At 43.5% G+C, this 16,556-nt stretch overlaps 1 protein-coding gene across 1 annotated transcript in view; it reads left to right on the top strand.

Annotated features, from left to right (window-relative positions):
- Nucleotides 1-12,516, top strand: part of trabd2a (TraB domain containing 2A) — a 69,081-nt gene extending 56,565 nt beyond the window's left edge. The window contains exons 5-7 of the mRNA XM_086187716.1: nt 1,810-1,900; nt 5,463-5,729; nt 11,338-12,516. Of these exons, the coding sequence (XP_086043842.1) occupies nt 1,810-1,900; nt 5,463-5,729; nt 11,338-11,536 (557 nt within the window). The 3' untranslated portion in view covers nt 11,537-12,516. The remainder of the gene's footprint in view (nt 1-1,809; nt 1,901-5,462; nt 5,730-11,337) is intronic.
- The last annotated feature ends 4,040 nt before the right edge of the window (nt 12,517-16,556 follow it).

Below are 16,556 nucleotides of genomic sequence, written 5' to 3'. Positions count from 1 at the left end.
AGCTGGACAGCTACAGAGCCGTGTTTCACTGTGTAATCATCTCAATTTTAATTTGCAATTTGTTTTTTGTTTTCTCACCAGTCACAAAATGTAAAAGCAGTCAAAAATAATCATTAACTTGAGCTTTTGGCTTCGTATCTCTGGCTGTTTCAGGTTGAGGAGAGGGGTTTTTTTAAATATATTTGTCTGTTCAACCTTTTGAACACTCTGAAAACTTGGGGGGGGGGGGCAAGACAAAACTGATGGTTTACAATCTCTTTGAATTTGCATCTATAGTGTGTGTGTGAGTGTGTGTGTGTGTCCCTTTGAAGTCTTGAACGCCGCCCACCCTTCTGCAGCTCTACATTGTGCTGAACAGCTCCATTCGTCCCACCTTAATCCCCCTGACGTAAACTCACATAAATCACACAGAGTTGTTTCTAAAACGTGGGCCGGCTGGATAGACCCTTTTTTGGTTGAAACCCCCCCCCCCCCCCGAACTGCAGCATTGATCAAGATGGCTGCTCACAGGAAGTACATTTTCTGAAAGAACTTCACTACATCATCAACAATTCAATATTCTTGAACCAACAGGATTTTCTGAGAGCATCATGGCAGCCATAGTCCATGTCCATATCTCTGTCTCTCTTCCTCTCCCTCTCCCTCTCTCTCTCTCTCTCTCTCTCTCTCTCTCTATCGATGGCTCTTGGCCAGATTAAAGTGCTGGGTTTCATTGTTCACACAGTCCTGTGGTGCCACGGCTGAGCAGAGTCAAACAATAGACCCCTGGTCCCCTTTGTCGGAGTGAGGGGAAGAATGGAGACCTCTTGACATGGCAACCTGAAGCCTCAATGCCCCCACTTCACCTAGCTGAGAGGGTCAGAAAAAGACAGAAAAGAGGGAGGTCAGAGATAAGGGGGGAAGAAAATGGATAGATGAGGTAGAAAACAGGGAAGAAGAAAGACAGGATGCAGAGATGAAGGATGGTATTGAAGAGGAGGGCATCAGATAAGACGCGGAGTCAGGAAAAGAGTAAGTCTGAAGAAAAGAAAGGAGAAGGAAGCATGAAGAGGAGAGACAGGATGAGGGTGAGGAAGAGAGATAAAGAGGAGGGGAGATATGAGACAAAGGTACTTCCATGGAAACAGCGGTGAGGAGGAAGGAGAGGAACGCTGGAGAAGTGGACCGCTACAACCTTAAAAATGGCATGTTGAACTACAACTACTGATACCTACACTATCAGATCTGCGCGCGTGCGTGTGTGTGTGTGTTTTACATCATGTTTATCAGCAGGGCGCAAACCTTTTCCCTTGCAGAGCCAAAACTCAAACTGAATGATGGCCGGTGGCCAGAAGTAAACGTACCATGTGTTTGGAATGCCTTTTAAACAATCTTTGCATTTAGTTTTTACCTCAATCCCACCAAAACTGACATCTTGTTCAAAGTGTCAATCTACCATCCAATCAAATTGCAAAAAAATAATTAAATTATTATTGATCCTGCATATTTGAACAGCATTTTACCTCTACATAATATAGCCAATGTCATAATCTATAATTTTTTTTAATTTTAATCACTAACAGCAGGCTAGATTTGCCCTCCAGGCCCCACCCAATGTTTATGAACCAGAGTAAAAAATTAAATTGATTTAATCTCTGTGTAATCGTCCAAATTATTGCTCAAATGTTTCCAAAACAAATATTTGAAACTTAACATCCACTGCAGTATGTTTCCTACTAAAACCACAAAAACAGTCTCAACTCGCCTCGAGAAGTCACACGTGAAGAGTCATCATGGGTTTTTTGTTTTTTTTTCTCCCTTCGGTTGCAGGTCATTTCCTGGGCAATAACACAGTCATTGATGTGCTTCGTCGCCAAGGATACGAGGTGGAACACACGCCTGCCGGGCAACCCATAAACAGGTGAGGGTATAGCTGAAAAACCCTTTGACTCATTTATTCACTCATCACTGCAACGGTTAACTCATCTGTAATTTGTTCATCTCGCGAAATAAAATGCATGTTTTTGCAAATAATAATGTCACACTTTTGCAAAATTGATTAAAAAGAAAAAAAGCCGGACTTCTAACCCGATTTCAACAAATTTCTCACCAAAAACTGCCCCCCCCCCCAAAAAAAAACTTGATGATGATTACTTCACCATTCAAACTGTAAATCAACCTCAAAAATGATGTCGTTGGGGAAACAACTGAAGTCGCTGGCCGCCGAGCTTCTGTGCGAGAGCGTCTGGTTTGAGACGGAGCCACTTTTACATAACAATCCTCAGAGGGCACGGGGCAGAGAGCCACCAGATTCTGTTTCACCGGGGTTGTTGCACATTACCAGTCCGTATTTGAAAAGATGAGTCTGTAAAAGTGGAAGGCCCATATTTTATCACTTAAATGAGTTTAAGGTTTCATGTCCCTGCCACATTTTTTACCGAGCAACTGCTGCCTCACGGCCTTGACAGGAATATTTGTCTCAACTTCTTCACGGACTGGTTTTCTAATGGGAAATCATTTTCCAAGTAAGCGCGACTTCATAGTTGGTATGTGTTCATCTGCAGACTTAAAACAGATGTTCCAGTTCTGCTTTCGGCCCTTTATTTTGGGGGGGGGGGGGGGGGGGGGAATAAGCTGTGTTGTCTGCAAATAATCAAAACCTATGCTTAGTCATTCCTTTTTTTTGAGTGCTCACTCTTCCATATTTCCTCAATATGAGCTGTTTCTTTCATCGTCACATTTGAATTTGTCTTACTTGAATTTACGCAGCTCGCGATGAATCACTAATCCACTCACCGTGGCTCAAAGTGAAATTAATATGCTTGTACATGAGAAGCTGCAGCCAAAACCACCCGAAAGCATAGAAGCAGAGCACATAGATTTTACTGTCAGACATCTTGGATGATTTGATATGTTGGAGGCTAACAGAAGAAATGATATTCAGCGGTGAAATTATGGAGCTCCAACATGTATCATACTTTGTTTTTTCTTGTAAAAGTAAGACAGAGGTTCAGTCCCGAGTGTGTCGGCCTCAGTTAGGCTGCAGCCTCTCCACCTTAGCGCCGTGTCGTGGTGATTTTTTCAGTGTTGCTTATCAGGGAAAAGCCGCTCGCTAGGAACTGCCGTTCCTACACTCTCCTGACGTGATTCTTGTGGATTTAGGGAGATGTTACCAGGCAGATCTTTGCCCTTTTTTTTGGGTCAGTGTCGTAATTTTCAAAACAAAACCACCTCTGCTGGTCCTGCGTCTGACTGGTCCTCTTTCTGGAACGAGTCTCTCGTTTGAGTTCTAGCCTGTTAATGCTTCAAGTGGGCCACGTGGAAGAACCTAGAGCGCCATCTAATGACGTAAAGATAAAGAATGATGTCAAACAATCTCTTGTGGAAATACATTCATCATCACATCGCAAAAGGGTTGCAGGAGAGCCTCCAGTTTTGTCACAACCCCAATCAAAGTGTGAACGAAGAGAAGAAAGTCAGTTAACCAGTAAAGAAACAGAAGTGTTTGTCGATCATTGATGTCAGTAAAATGTTGATCCAATGTATGCTGACACCAAATGAACACAGAAGTAGAGAAAAATACGAAATGAAAACATCAATAAACCAGGGTGAGAGAGAGAGAGAGGCTGACTCGCTCCACCAGCTTTGACAGAGCTGCATGAACAGGTGAAATCAGTAAAGGGCAGGCCCACGCAGCCCTGATGTCCAGGGGATAGGAAGGGTGTCTTGGTCCTCCGGTTGTGTCGCCGAGGTTGTTGGTGGCGTCTGTAGTTTGCTGAGTTGTTATTGAATGGACTCCCTCCCCCGCTGTGAAGCATGGCGTACTGTTTGTGTGACTAACTCAGCGTAGCTCATTACCCATGTGTGTGTGCGCACGCGCGCGCGCGCGCGTGTGTGTGTGTGTGAACCTACTTTCATTTAAGTGTGTGATACAGGATCATAATCTCTAGATGAACCCTTTCATACTCGACTTCTATCAAGAGTTCAGTTCTGGAATTCACACGTGGGCTGCAGCTGTATGTCCGTGTACACCTGTGCTTAGCTGTAGTACTGCTACAGTATTGTGTGTACTATTACAACGGACATGAAATATTGTGGTGAAGGATAGATGTGTGTGTGTGTGTGTGTTGTTATTTGACAATAAAATGACCAACAGTTCATCTGAGCTGTTTTTGATCAAACTGATGAGTTTTGTTTTTGTGGAGGGAAACTTTCCAAACCCAGACGTTTCATGTATTTCTCGAAAACATCTTGGATATGTTGTATTCACATTGGTTAACTGAACATCATGTTCTACGTAGCTGGAGTCCTCATCTCTTCATGAGTGGATTTCTGCCCCATTCACTTTTCAAACGAAACAGTGTTCAACATGGACAAAATATGTATCTAAATTAGAAGTTTCTTGCTCTTTCCTCTGCTAAACAGTGGTTTTATGACCACTGCACATCCATGATTGCTGCTTAAATGTCACGTGTGACTCGCCGAGAGGGACGTAGTTTGAGCTCAACAGCAGTGTTTCTGAAGCTGTTGAAGGAGAGAAAAGTAGTAGTAGTAAACTTTTAAAGCAATACTTCACTTTTTTGCCATTCAGATACTCACAACTAATTGTCTTGAGCCCACATGTAGGTTATTCTCCATCCCGTGTCAAATCGTTGGGACTCTAAAATGCGGAAGGAGACAGTCAAATACTGTCTTTTTAGCTTGAAGCTACTAACCAGCTAACAACAGCAAAACTGTCCAAAAGACGTCCATTTACCGTCAATTCAACTGTCCGTTGCATCATCTGGGATAATCCAGGTCTTCTCCATCCAGTTTGATGCTCATGAATCCACAAAAACAAACTAACCACAACACGTTTGGTGAGGTGCTCGCTCACATTCAGTTAAACCAGCTCGCTCATGCTCGTCCTCATGAGCTAAAGACACCTATTTTTTAATCCAGTAAAAGTCAAAATAACACTTATTGGGTGAAGTATCACTTTCAGCCAAATGCAGACAGCCTACACCAACTGTTTCTTCTGCTCGCTCCTCCCCCTATTGCTTTTGTTGGGGAAGGACGACGTGAACCTCCCTAGAAATATAACTGGTTGCTTTGTGACATCACCTTTCCTCTCACTAATTTACACACCATCTCTGGTCTAAGCTCTTTTCACTGTTATATTTAGTTAGACTTTTGTTAAAACTTAAAAGTCTGCCAGCAGTGAACGTTTCGGTGGTGGGATTGCAGCATGTGTCATTCTCAGGCTTTGGCGAGGGGTCCGCATTGACACAGCAGACCAGCAGTAACCATCATTATTTTATCGCAGCATCATAATACAACAATTTGCCTTTAATTAAATCAGTTACTTCACATCACACCTTATTCGGTGAAAATTTATGGGAATAATTAAGTCAATGATACGCAAAATTTAGTTGTGCAAACCCTGTGATGTATCAAGGTGTGGTTAGCGCACTTCTTCATTTCATGTGTTATGTGTCCCCAAGGCGGCCAGCATTCAGACCTGACTTGCCAGAGTCAGAGGACCACCATGATGAGTCCCCTCTCCTGGAGCCGTTCCTCCATGAGCTTCCCCATAAGGAGGGGGATCAGGGGCTGGAGGAAGACTCATTACCCCACATGCTTCTGCCACCGGATAGCCTGGAGCTGCTGGAGAAGGCAGAGAGGAAAATGCTGAAGAAGAAGAGAAGGAACAAGCAGAAGAAGCAGCGGCACAGGCATTTTAATGACCTCTGGGTCCGCATTGAGGAGAGGTAAGATGGAAGTGAGATGGAGAGAAGTTTCTTGGGGGGGGGGGGGCACAGCAGTGCATCGGTCTTGTTTGTGTGGTTCATTGGATCTCTTGTTTATCTTGTTTCAGTGACTTTAGTGGATGTTATGTTGCAAAAAGGGGATGAGGGCAAATGTAGAAACGGTGAGAAGAAAAGCCAGAAGTGAGGACAAAAGAAAAGAAAAGAGTGGATGGGTTAAAGTTCAGAGAAGAGAGACGGAGGCGATGTGAGGAGAGAGGGAAATTTAGAAATGTGTAATGGAGTCTTTCCGCTTCTCTATAGAATATAACTGACACTTCCTGGTGTGGTGCCGCAGGCTCAAACAGACAACATATCACATCACTATACATGTCTCACACACACACACACACACACACACACACACACACACACACACACACACACACACCCCCTGTAGTGTGGTATAAGTCCAGACTGGTTCCAAGCTGGTATAAGTGTCTTGAATGTGAAAATAGCAGCCTGGGAATTCCTACTAAGTATCTGGTTTTGGTCTCACCGTAGCTCCAGGCAGGGACTAACCGGACAACAAAACAAGCTCAGACAAAAAGAAGACCTCCGTGCAGGTGTGGTCTGCCATGTTGAAACATCTCTCCATTTGTCACGTTGGCAAAGTTCTATATCTTCATGGGATTTTACATGTGGGCACGAATAAAAAGAAACATGTCCTTTTAAGGATGTGAAATGAATAAAAGAGTGGACATTATTCCTAAAAAGCTGAGGCCAATGTTATCTGTCTCTCTCTTTCCTGCTGTCTTTCACCCCGACCAGTCGAGGCAGACGGCCGCCCAAGTAGAGCCCAAGTCTGTTTCCTGACCGTTAAAATACATTTTTCTCTTGTTTTTTGCAGGAATGCTTGCTCATTTGTGGGTCTCTTTCAAATATTTTCATGTAAAGGGTGAGTTCTAGAGAGTGTGGTTCGAAAAGTGTGGTTCTAGACTAGATTTTCTGGAAGCTTCTTAAACTTGATTTCTTTCTCAAGGTGGTGACATCAAATAGGTGTGATTGCCCCAAAGTCTGGGAGAAAGGGACCTTCCTTTTCCACTCAATTTATCCTCCAAAACAAAAACAAATCGTCAAAAGGGTCAGAAGGCCATGAACCAGCAGGGTAAATCATACCGGTTCAGTCTGCTAACGTAGAGTTGGGTGGCTAACTCAGTGGCACTGGTGAGAAGCCCAAGCTGTCACATGTGCAGGTAGACTCATGTTCAGTCACACAGCTACACCCAAGTCCTCCAACGTGAGAGTGGACAAAGTGCTTGAGGGGAGCCTAGAACGTCCCACACATTATGGCCAGTGGAGTCTTGAGGAAACCACCTGATTTGATCAAGGAATTACAGCTGTGTAGGTTTGGATTTTCTGTAAATCAGCTTCACTACGTGACCACTACACACCCTCATCATTCTGACCAAATCCATCTGCTGAAATGTAGTGGCTTTGGTGACATTCTGCAACAAAAATGTCCAAAATGAATCTCTGTTTTTATCAGCGTATCACGTTTCATCTCTCTGCCTTTTGTCTGTGGTCTAAATTTGCCTGCTGCAAATATTTACTTAATGTGTGGGGCGCATAGAGTTTGTGTACCATGGTGAGTATTAACATTCTGCTGATGGACTGTTTACTCTGGAGCATAAACTCTGCTCATGTCGTAGCTACAGGCTACTGTTAGACATGTCCCCTCAGCTCCATACGTCAGACCTGAGCCTCACGCTTCCACCGTGTCTGCACACGGACCGACATTACCGACATGTTTATCTTTTCCCCTCAGTGTTGATGTTGGGTTGTCTGACTCTTGACCTCCTTTTGTTCATGTAGTTTCGCTTTACATTAAGTTTAAATTGCCAGAGGGAAGGCCCGAAGCCTCGCGCCATGTCCGTGTTCACATGGGTGTCCCTTACATTCAACACTTTATTGAGTCCAAAAATAGGCAGGAAAACTGGAGACCTTTAACTTCCAGAGGTCTGAATACATGGTTGTAAGAGACCACGTGTCCTGAATGTCTCCCTGCCTCATGTGGTCAAGATCAAGATTTACTGGTCGAATCTAAGTCAAACTAGAAATGTCACTTTCTGTTTTTAATGCCTCTCTCAGTGACCTTTGACCTTTTACCAACTATGTTTTCAGTTTATCCTTGAGACTCTGAAGGCATTTGGCGTGTACATGAGCCAGGTGACACGTAATTTCACTACAAAGTAGGTTTGTAAAGTTTTCACCTGTAGTGCAAAGTTGTTAAACCAGGAATGGAATGGATCCATCATGAAAAGCAGGATCCCCATTGACGTTCTAGCTCTCATTTTTATTGAGCTGGTGTGTCTTTTTCAACCAAACGATGCAGTGTGAAGAAGTTGAAGTCATTTCTAGCTGTAGATCTTTTTAACTGCTTATTACACCCTGACCCCACTTAATGAACGTCCTGCGCAGTTTGAATTTTTCACCATTTTCTTTCCACGAATGTGAACGAGAGTTAAATTACAAGTACAAAAAGAGACTTCTATTGATGCAAGAGATAAGTGATTTAAAGAAAACTTCAGGGCGTAGCTGTGGTTCCGAGGCATGTCCGGGACTCTATCGTAACTTTGACTCCAACATGTATTTTTCCATGTACAGTATCAACTCTTCCAAATCAGAAATGGAAAAAAAAAAAAACTCCAACCATGTAGTGTCTGTTCTCCATGGGAACAGAGGAGGTTTGAGAACGTTTGTGTACATTATGTCTGCAGAAATGTTTTCTCTCTTTCTAAGAGACCTTGTATTTTTAACGGAGGGGAAACAGACTGTTTGTGTACACATGTTACAGAGTGTACACGGTTCACGCCTTTGTATATTTTAATGTCTGAAAAAGGTGGACGAGTGAGAAAGGGACTAGTGGTCCAAAACACAGAAGCAACTGCAGTTGACTGCTGAGTGTTGTGTTTGATACACGGCCATGCCGTGTCGTGTCATACTTGGCTTCCTTATGCAGCTCCAAAACAAACCGGCTTTATAACGAGAGGCAACCTCGCAACACTTTCTCTGAACTTTGAAAAACCCACTTCAGTCATACACAGAAACATGAAAAAGAAATCAGTCTTACTCGACAATGTTTTGCAGTCACAAAGTCTTTCTCTTAAAAAAACAACAGCATGGCCTGAGAGCCACGCATATAGAACATTTACACACTGTCAAGAACAACAACTGCACTTATTGTGGTGAGTTGTGATTTTGCATTTAGTGAAATGTTGTGAAATGCATCCTGTAACTGTCCCGGTCCTGTCTGGACTGCGTCCATTTTTAGTTGCGAACTTAATATTTCAGACTCAGTTTTGACTTTGCCGTGAGCTATTGTGCTGTGGTTTGTGCGTTATAGTGATAGTTATAGTGATAGTTATAGTCATAGTCATAGTCATAGTTTGTTTTGCACTTCCTGTCTTGGTCTTTTTTCCGCCTTTTTTGAGCCTCTCACCTGTGTCTTGTCAGATCGTTAGTCCTCGTCAATCGCAGCCCTTTTCCCTGCGTCTCCTCTCCAGTCAGCGTTGTCCTGCACCCGTCTTCTCCCACCTGGTTCTTGTTGTGTCATCAGTGAGTTTGTAGTTCAGTAGAGTTGCTGCTGCTGTTTTTCCCCACGTCTCCAGTCTTGTTTTCGTGGATTTTGGTTGTTAAAGCTGCGAGTTTTTTCCGTCAGTTATTGTTTTATTGTAGATATCAGCGCTAGGCTCCCACGATCTCACATCACTTCAAGACGTCATCAAACTTCAGCTTTTCTTTATTTGATGAGAAACTCCAGTATCAGAAATTACACACTGTCTTTAAAAGAAGACTTTCTGTCATAAATGTGCCAAAAATTGAGCTTGAGGGTAATTTCTTAACTAAAAAAAGTTTTCTTTTTGCAGCAACAAATAAAAACAGAGGTGATGTCTTCTGTTGCCCCACGTTCTTCACATCTAATGTCGTTCATTGGCTCGATGTGGGCGCCCATCTGCCTCGACCAAGCAAGAGAGAGAGAGATGTCCTCTGCAGATCCGACTGACATCATGATCTCGCATTACGTACGTTAGCTTGTAGCCAAAGTTAGCTCTGTCCCTGTTGGAGAGGCTAGAACTTCATTTCCTTCTCTTCACCCTCCATTTTTGTTTGTTTTTCTGTCCGCAACATAGCAACGCACAAGTGCAAGCAGCTGACGATGAGTGGCCGCCTTTCGGTTTATTTATATCTCAAGTTTCTGTAAGATCACGTCCCCGGAATCATCACTCTGAAATCGTTAAGGATCAACGCCAAGAGTGCGGTCCTCCATCTTGACTGAATTATCTGGAGTTTGCATTTGTAGGATTAAACTCTTTTTAAAATCTGTTGTTATGTCTGCGGTCTGACACATTTTTAAAATCGGTTAAGATTTGTAAAGTAGGACTCCACCCTAACATCTGCATCTCAATCTTCCGTTTCTAGGTGTGTGTGTGTGTGTGTGTGTGTGTGTGTGTGTGTGTGTGTGGGGGGGGGGGGGGCGTTTTTAGAAAAATCAAATGTTGGATGGATTCTTCTTCCAGTGTGGTGGGAAACGAACCTGCAGCTCCGATGTGCCTCTGCAGTATGCGGTGGTACTGGCATCCATCGCGGACTCTAACAGCCTGTTTTGGCCTTTGTTACTCTTGACTGGCATTTAACTCTCCAAACCTTTCCAACTGTGTCCCTTCTTCAGCCAAGTATATCAGAGGACTCAACATCATTTGTCGACAATAATCCCTCTAAGCATATTTGTCTGCAGACAGAGAAAGTCGTGCTGAGGACTGGATGATGGAAATTTAGGTCCGGGACATGATTTAATTCCCATTTCATGACAGAGTTGTTTTCATTTTTCTTTTCTTTTTTGGAGCTTGTCAGAATATCGCTTCCAATAAAATAAGAGTCCAGTAAAATGGAAACACTTTTTTGGCAATCACTTATCTTTGTCATCATCGTAACATTATAACGCTGTGTCAAGTTGCTTGTTGCAGCCCACTGGTATGCAGAGGTCCTGACTTCAGAAACTGGTGTTTGTTTTGTCTGGCCTGGTCCCAGTTCAAACCACACAAGCATCACAGGCTCAGCAAACAGGCAAGCAAAAAAAAAGAAGATTCAATTGTTGGACCTGTTGGGAGCGAGATAGAAAGAGGACAGAGAAACAGACTCGCACACAGATATTATAGTGTAACATGGAAAGAAAGAGGAGTAAAACCTGGCCCAACAGTTGGAGCAGGTTTATTTCCATGTTGCCGAGCAACCAGGAATACCTAGGCTCCACCAGAGGAGTTGTTAGAGTGGTGAGAGTAGTGGGTGCTTGTCGAAATTAAGACCACGCAGTTTTAATTCATTCAACATATTCTCTTCATCTCATTAAAAAAAACAAAAAAAAAAAACAGGAAGAAGTTGAGCAGAATGTTTGGTCTGATGAACTGAAGTGATCACTGCACCTGTGTACAAATACTTGTGTACAAATACTTGACATTCCTTGTCCTCTGAGATGCTTGTGAGAGTTCAGACACCAGATCTAGATCCACTGATGGTCAGAAACAAAGTGATGAATGTCCATGACCTTAAAGGAACTCTCCTCTCTCCTCAGCTCTAAGGCCCAGTCTCCACCTCCCCCGTGGGTTCGCATCATCAATGGTTACATCACAGTACAGCCCCCCCACAGAGTCCACAACCACTACAACTACCAGGACGTACCTTCGGCCTCCTCATCCTCACCGTCGTCGCTCATCTTCCTCTGTACACTGCTTACAGTGACTCAGCAGATATGGACGAACTTCCTCGATTAGACTCAGCACAGGTAACGAGCGAGGGTAGATCAGGTACCTCGAGACTCCCTCCAGAGACCGCTCTCCACAAAGAGGGCGGAGAGAGGATACAAAATCAAGTCACGCTGTCAGGTACACACCTCCTTCCGTGGGCGTTTGCAGAAGTGCTTTGTGTTGTCGGGACGAAACAGGAAGTCAATACAGAGCACGAAGTGAAAACTCACAAGGAGAAAAGTGTTACTGCTCATCACGACTGTGTATAACAACATCCAGCCACTCGGAGAAGCAGGAGCTGGAGCTGAGGATGTAATGTCTACAGTGAAAACCGCGTGTGCGTGCGTGTGTGTGTGTGTGTGTGTGTGTGTGTGTGTGAGAGAGAGAGAGAGAGAGAGAGAGAGTGTGTGCTCGTGTGCGTGCCAGCCAAAGTCTATCAGCTCTTACCCCCCCCGACCTTTTTGAAGTGTATCTTTAATTTATTCTTCCATATTAGAAGAATGCGTTTTAATGTTACATAAAAGTATACATACATCAGGGGAAAATTGTATATATTGTTTCTAAATATTATAGATGTATTTTAGATTTATTAAAAACAAAAATCAAATATTTTGTTTGTTTGTATAAATATATATAGATATGCATTTTCTTTTTTGTTTTGTTTTTTGAAAGAAAATCAGGAACTAACCACCATAGCCTATAAATGTCATGTGTCTCCCTAAAATGATGTCTGTGTTGGAAGAGACAGATGATCGTATAATACATCAGTGTTAATCTCTTGCTTCTGAAAGAATTCAATGGTGTGTGTGTGTGTGTGTGTGTGTTTTTCCTCCATATATTGATCCTTTTTTTAATTTATTTAACTACCGTAGTTTCACTCAGTGTCTTTTATCCTTTCATGATTGTGCTATTTTAAATGTTTTCACACCCAATTTTGAAATGCATTTGCTGAATACTCGCAGCGTTTCAGTCTCTTCACTCACTATAAGATGATTGTTATAGCATTGCCATGGCAACAATAAAATATTTATCTAGATTATCATCAGATTGTATTCATTGTTCAGTAACGCATCTGCACGCACACACACGTGACCGTCGTGCCTTCACAACATGTGACGTGAGGGTGCAGCGGCGGCTGTGGAGGGTGCGTGTGGTCGGCTGCTGCTCTGCAGGACACAAACAGGAAAACAAACTCTTCTGTAGATTTACAGGAAATGAGAGTTAATTGGTTTGTTCTGTCAACAGGAAAAGGAGGCTAATTGGCAGATTAAGTGACGCTTGCGATTTAATCGAAGCTGCAGGAGGTCTGTTTTTCTCTTCTTGCGGTCGCCGGCGCATGAACGAAGGGTCAAAAGAGGTAAATGAAAATACTCACCAAAACTTGATTTTGTTTTATGTCTTTAATACATTTCAACAATTGTAATGGCAGCAAAGTCATGTACACGGCATCTTTCAGTGCAGCGTCACTGAACACTTGAGCAATCGTTGGCGTCATCAATAACCACATGAGAGACCAGGTCGTCTTCATGGTCACTGAATGATGCACGAGAGCTCATCAACTTTGAGATTACTTCTCATTCTGGTGAAGTGCTGAAGTTTGGACGCCTCTCTCAGAGCATCTATAAAGAGACCGAGAGCTGTCGACCGCCTCGGTCTGACATTTTAACCATCAATCAGTCAGCACAGTTTTCCAGCCGCCATCTAAGTCACGTGACTCCCCTGACGTCTCACCAGACAGTGGAGCTCGTTACGTCATGATAACCAGAAGAATTCACATGGTATTAAAGAGCTCTGTTATCCGGTGGTACGACCTCGTTACCATGGTGTGACAGCATTAAAAAAATGATTGCAGGTAAATACAGAAGTCTGTGTACAGTATAAAAAATAAAAGGAATAAAACAAACGCTAGAAATTGCAAAGGCGCAACAAATTAACTAACAACCCATCGCGTGATGGTGACACAACACTTAGAATACCGGCCGAGCCTGAACGCCACTGGTTGGATCGGTCGGTCCACAGAAGAGGCAGCAAACAGAGGAACTGGTCTGATTGCTTCCTGTTGAGTGCATCTGCTGAAAGATTTCACAGCTCATTTACTGTCAGAAACATTGCATGAGGATTCCAAGTCCAGAGGAGAACCAGGCGGCGAGGACCGAGTGGGTTATTTAAAGAGGTTTTTCGCTGTAAATGATGACACAGCAGTATGTTGTAACGTTTATTTTCTCAGGATTCGTTCAGGACGATCACACTTTGAGGAGCACTCAGTGAGCAACCGCATTCTGACCTGCCGCTGATGTAATGAGGGAGGAGGAGGAGGAGGAGCGCTGCTTCTTCACTTTCACCACCCAGATTTATCCTGCTGGTCCGTGGGATTGAACCAGCAACCCTGGGTTCCCCAGCTTTCTATATAAATATATATTTCTATGTTTATTGGACCTCTCACTCCCAACAGTTTTTGAAGGTAATCTTTGAGACCCACATATTTGACTTGATTTGATTCGAGGATCACTTGAACTGTGGAGACGCAAAACCCGTTATGGAGGATTTGGGCTTCGTACAGATTTAAGAACTTTGAAGAGCATTTTTGGCTACAGGTTACTGGTGTGTAGCACTGCATGCACACGAAACCCTGCAGACACACACACACACGCACACACACAACCGTAATTAAGGTATTACCTGTTTAAATAGGCAGTAGGATTTCAAATCTGTTCCAGTTGGCTGTAACCTTTTTTGAGGGATCTGCAACTAAACTTTCATGTGGGAATATTGCACTCATTATACCCTCATTCATCACGACGTGAAAAAAAAAGTGCCCTCGACAGACATCTAGTCTTTAAAATACAATCAAATAAGAAAATGGGCCTTGTAAAAACACACTGGACTGAGGTAGGGTTGCCAGATTGGACAAAGTAAACCTTTAGGAATTGAAAGCAGATGTCCAGGCAGACGTCTGTTTCCTGTGAGGTAAAAGCAAGACATGACATTCAATAATACAGATTCCAAATCTTGCTTTCAGTGGAATATGTCCTCTAAATGATTCAGGAGACATTTAGCAACATCGGTACCTGCCTGTGAAACTTAAAACCCTCTTTGAAAAAGTTTGGGATGCAGATGCACGTGGGTTTTTTCTGTTCTTATCCCAGAAGTAGATTTTTATTCCAAATTCTTTGTAATGAGGATATTATTCTTCCGATTATTACCAATCCACCTGAACATTCATCTGCCTAATTGCGCTTCCCAGAAAGATCCCCGCGTGCACGAGGGCCAATCACGTTCCCGTTGTTCAAACAAGCGCCCTGATGTGGCTCTGCTGGATCCTCACAGCCTCCAAACAAACGTGATGATCAGTGTGTTAACTTCTCTGCTGTCTGGGCCCTGTCCAGTTTATTTACACAGTAAATCTCTCTGGGTTTGTATGTTAATATATTATCAGTAGAGCTTAGACCCGTGTGTGTGTGTGTGTGTGTGTGGTTGGATTTTTAAATCAAAGGTAAATGGTGAAATGTGTGTATTCCACGATTTCTCCAATCTGCTGACAGGTGGCTTCATCACATTTCTGCTCTGGTGTAAACTGCAAAAGATTATTTAGAACACTGTAACGTTGAATCTGACTTAACGACAACTTTAACGAAGGTGCAGCTGGATACTTGATCTTGAGAACTTTCATTTGAGACACAATTTGTCAGTTTTAAGCGATAAATGATTGCTATATTTCTTCTCCTGTGCTGTAAAAGTGGCAGGATCCCCAGATCCCCTCAGTGGATTGAAGCGTTTGCATGATTTCTGCCTCGCCTGTGTGAAACTCCCCAAACTTAAGGAACCCATTAGTCTCAGCGAGGAAGAGCATACATTGGAAATATCCCGAGCTTTGATTATGTTGATTGCAGAGGTCTGTCATCTGTTTCTCTCCCTCCTGGTCTCCCTCAGAGCGCTGCTCTTTTCTGTTGACTCGTCTAAGCAGTTATTAATTATTAACATTTTGAGGTTTCGTTCAAATATTTAAAGCCTGGACTAGGACTTTTTTATAAAACTAGCAACAGACTCTAGAGTTACTGACAGAATTCACACACGGAATAACTAAACTTAAAACTAGAGGCATGTTTTCCTGGAGGAAATGTCTCCAAATTTGTCAAAAACATCCACTTGGATTCGGGGATGAACTGAGAAGATGTTGGTGTTGTCAAAGGTCGTTGTTACAGGCACAAATCATGGAGGCATATTTCTAGTTGAAGCTACGTTGCGGCTTGGAAACGCAACACTGATTCACCTCAGGCCCCTCCTCCTGGCAGCACCAGGAGTGTATGCAGCTAGGAGGAGCTAACGCTGAAATACAGGCAGAGGGCAGCGGCCCTGCAAACACAGTCAGCACCACAAGTCTAGATGCCGTAAGTGAAGGGAAATTCTGCAGGCTTGAACTTTGAAATAAGAGCCAAGCATCCATTCATCCATCCTCTATACCACTTATCTGTTAAGGGTAGGGGGTGGAGCCTCTCCCAGCTGACATTGGGTGAGAGGCGGGGTTCACCCTGGTCGGGTCACCAGTCCCACCTAGGGCCATCAGGAGTAATGAGGGGTTTGGTGTCTTGCTCAAGGACACTTGGATATGGTCACCGGGGGAAGTGAGGATCGAACCAGCAACCCTTTGGTTTCAAGATGCCATCTACCTCTGAGCCATGCTGCCCCCACAATAATAATAATCCATCCATCCATTGTCTTCCGCTTATTCCTACACATTAAGGGTTGCAGGGTGGACTGGAGCCTATCCCAGCAGCCTTCAGGCGAGAGGCGGGGTTCACCCTGGACAGGTCACCAGTCCATCACAGGACCAACACATAGAGACAGACAACCATTCACACTCACAGTCACACCTACAGTCAATTTAGAGTATCAATCAGCCTCGTCCCCTCTTGATGTCTTTGGACTGTGGGAGGAAGCTGGAGTACCAGAGAGAACCCACACAGGAACAGGAGAACATGGAGACTCACACAGAAAGATCCTGTGATGGAGCCAGGACTTGAACCCAGAACCTTCTTGCTGTGAGGCG

Source organism: Aulostomus chinensis, chromosome 19 (assembly GCF_037954235.1).
Source record: "Aulostomus chinensis isolate RoL2024-O1b breed Wild chromosome 19, RoL_Achi_v1.0, whole genome shotgun sequence".
Taxonomy (NCBI): Eukaryota; Metazoa; Chordata; class Actinopteri; order Syngnathiformes; family Aulostomidae; genus Aulostomus; species Aulostomus chinensis.
Note: the sequence above shows the minus strand (reverse complement) of the source record. Positions and strands in the feature narration are given on the sequence as shown.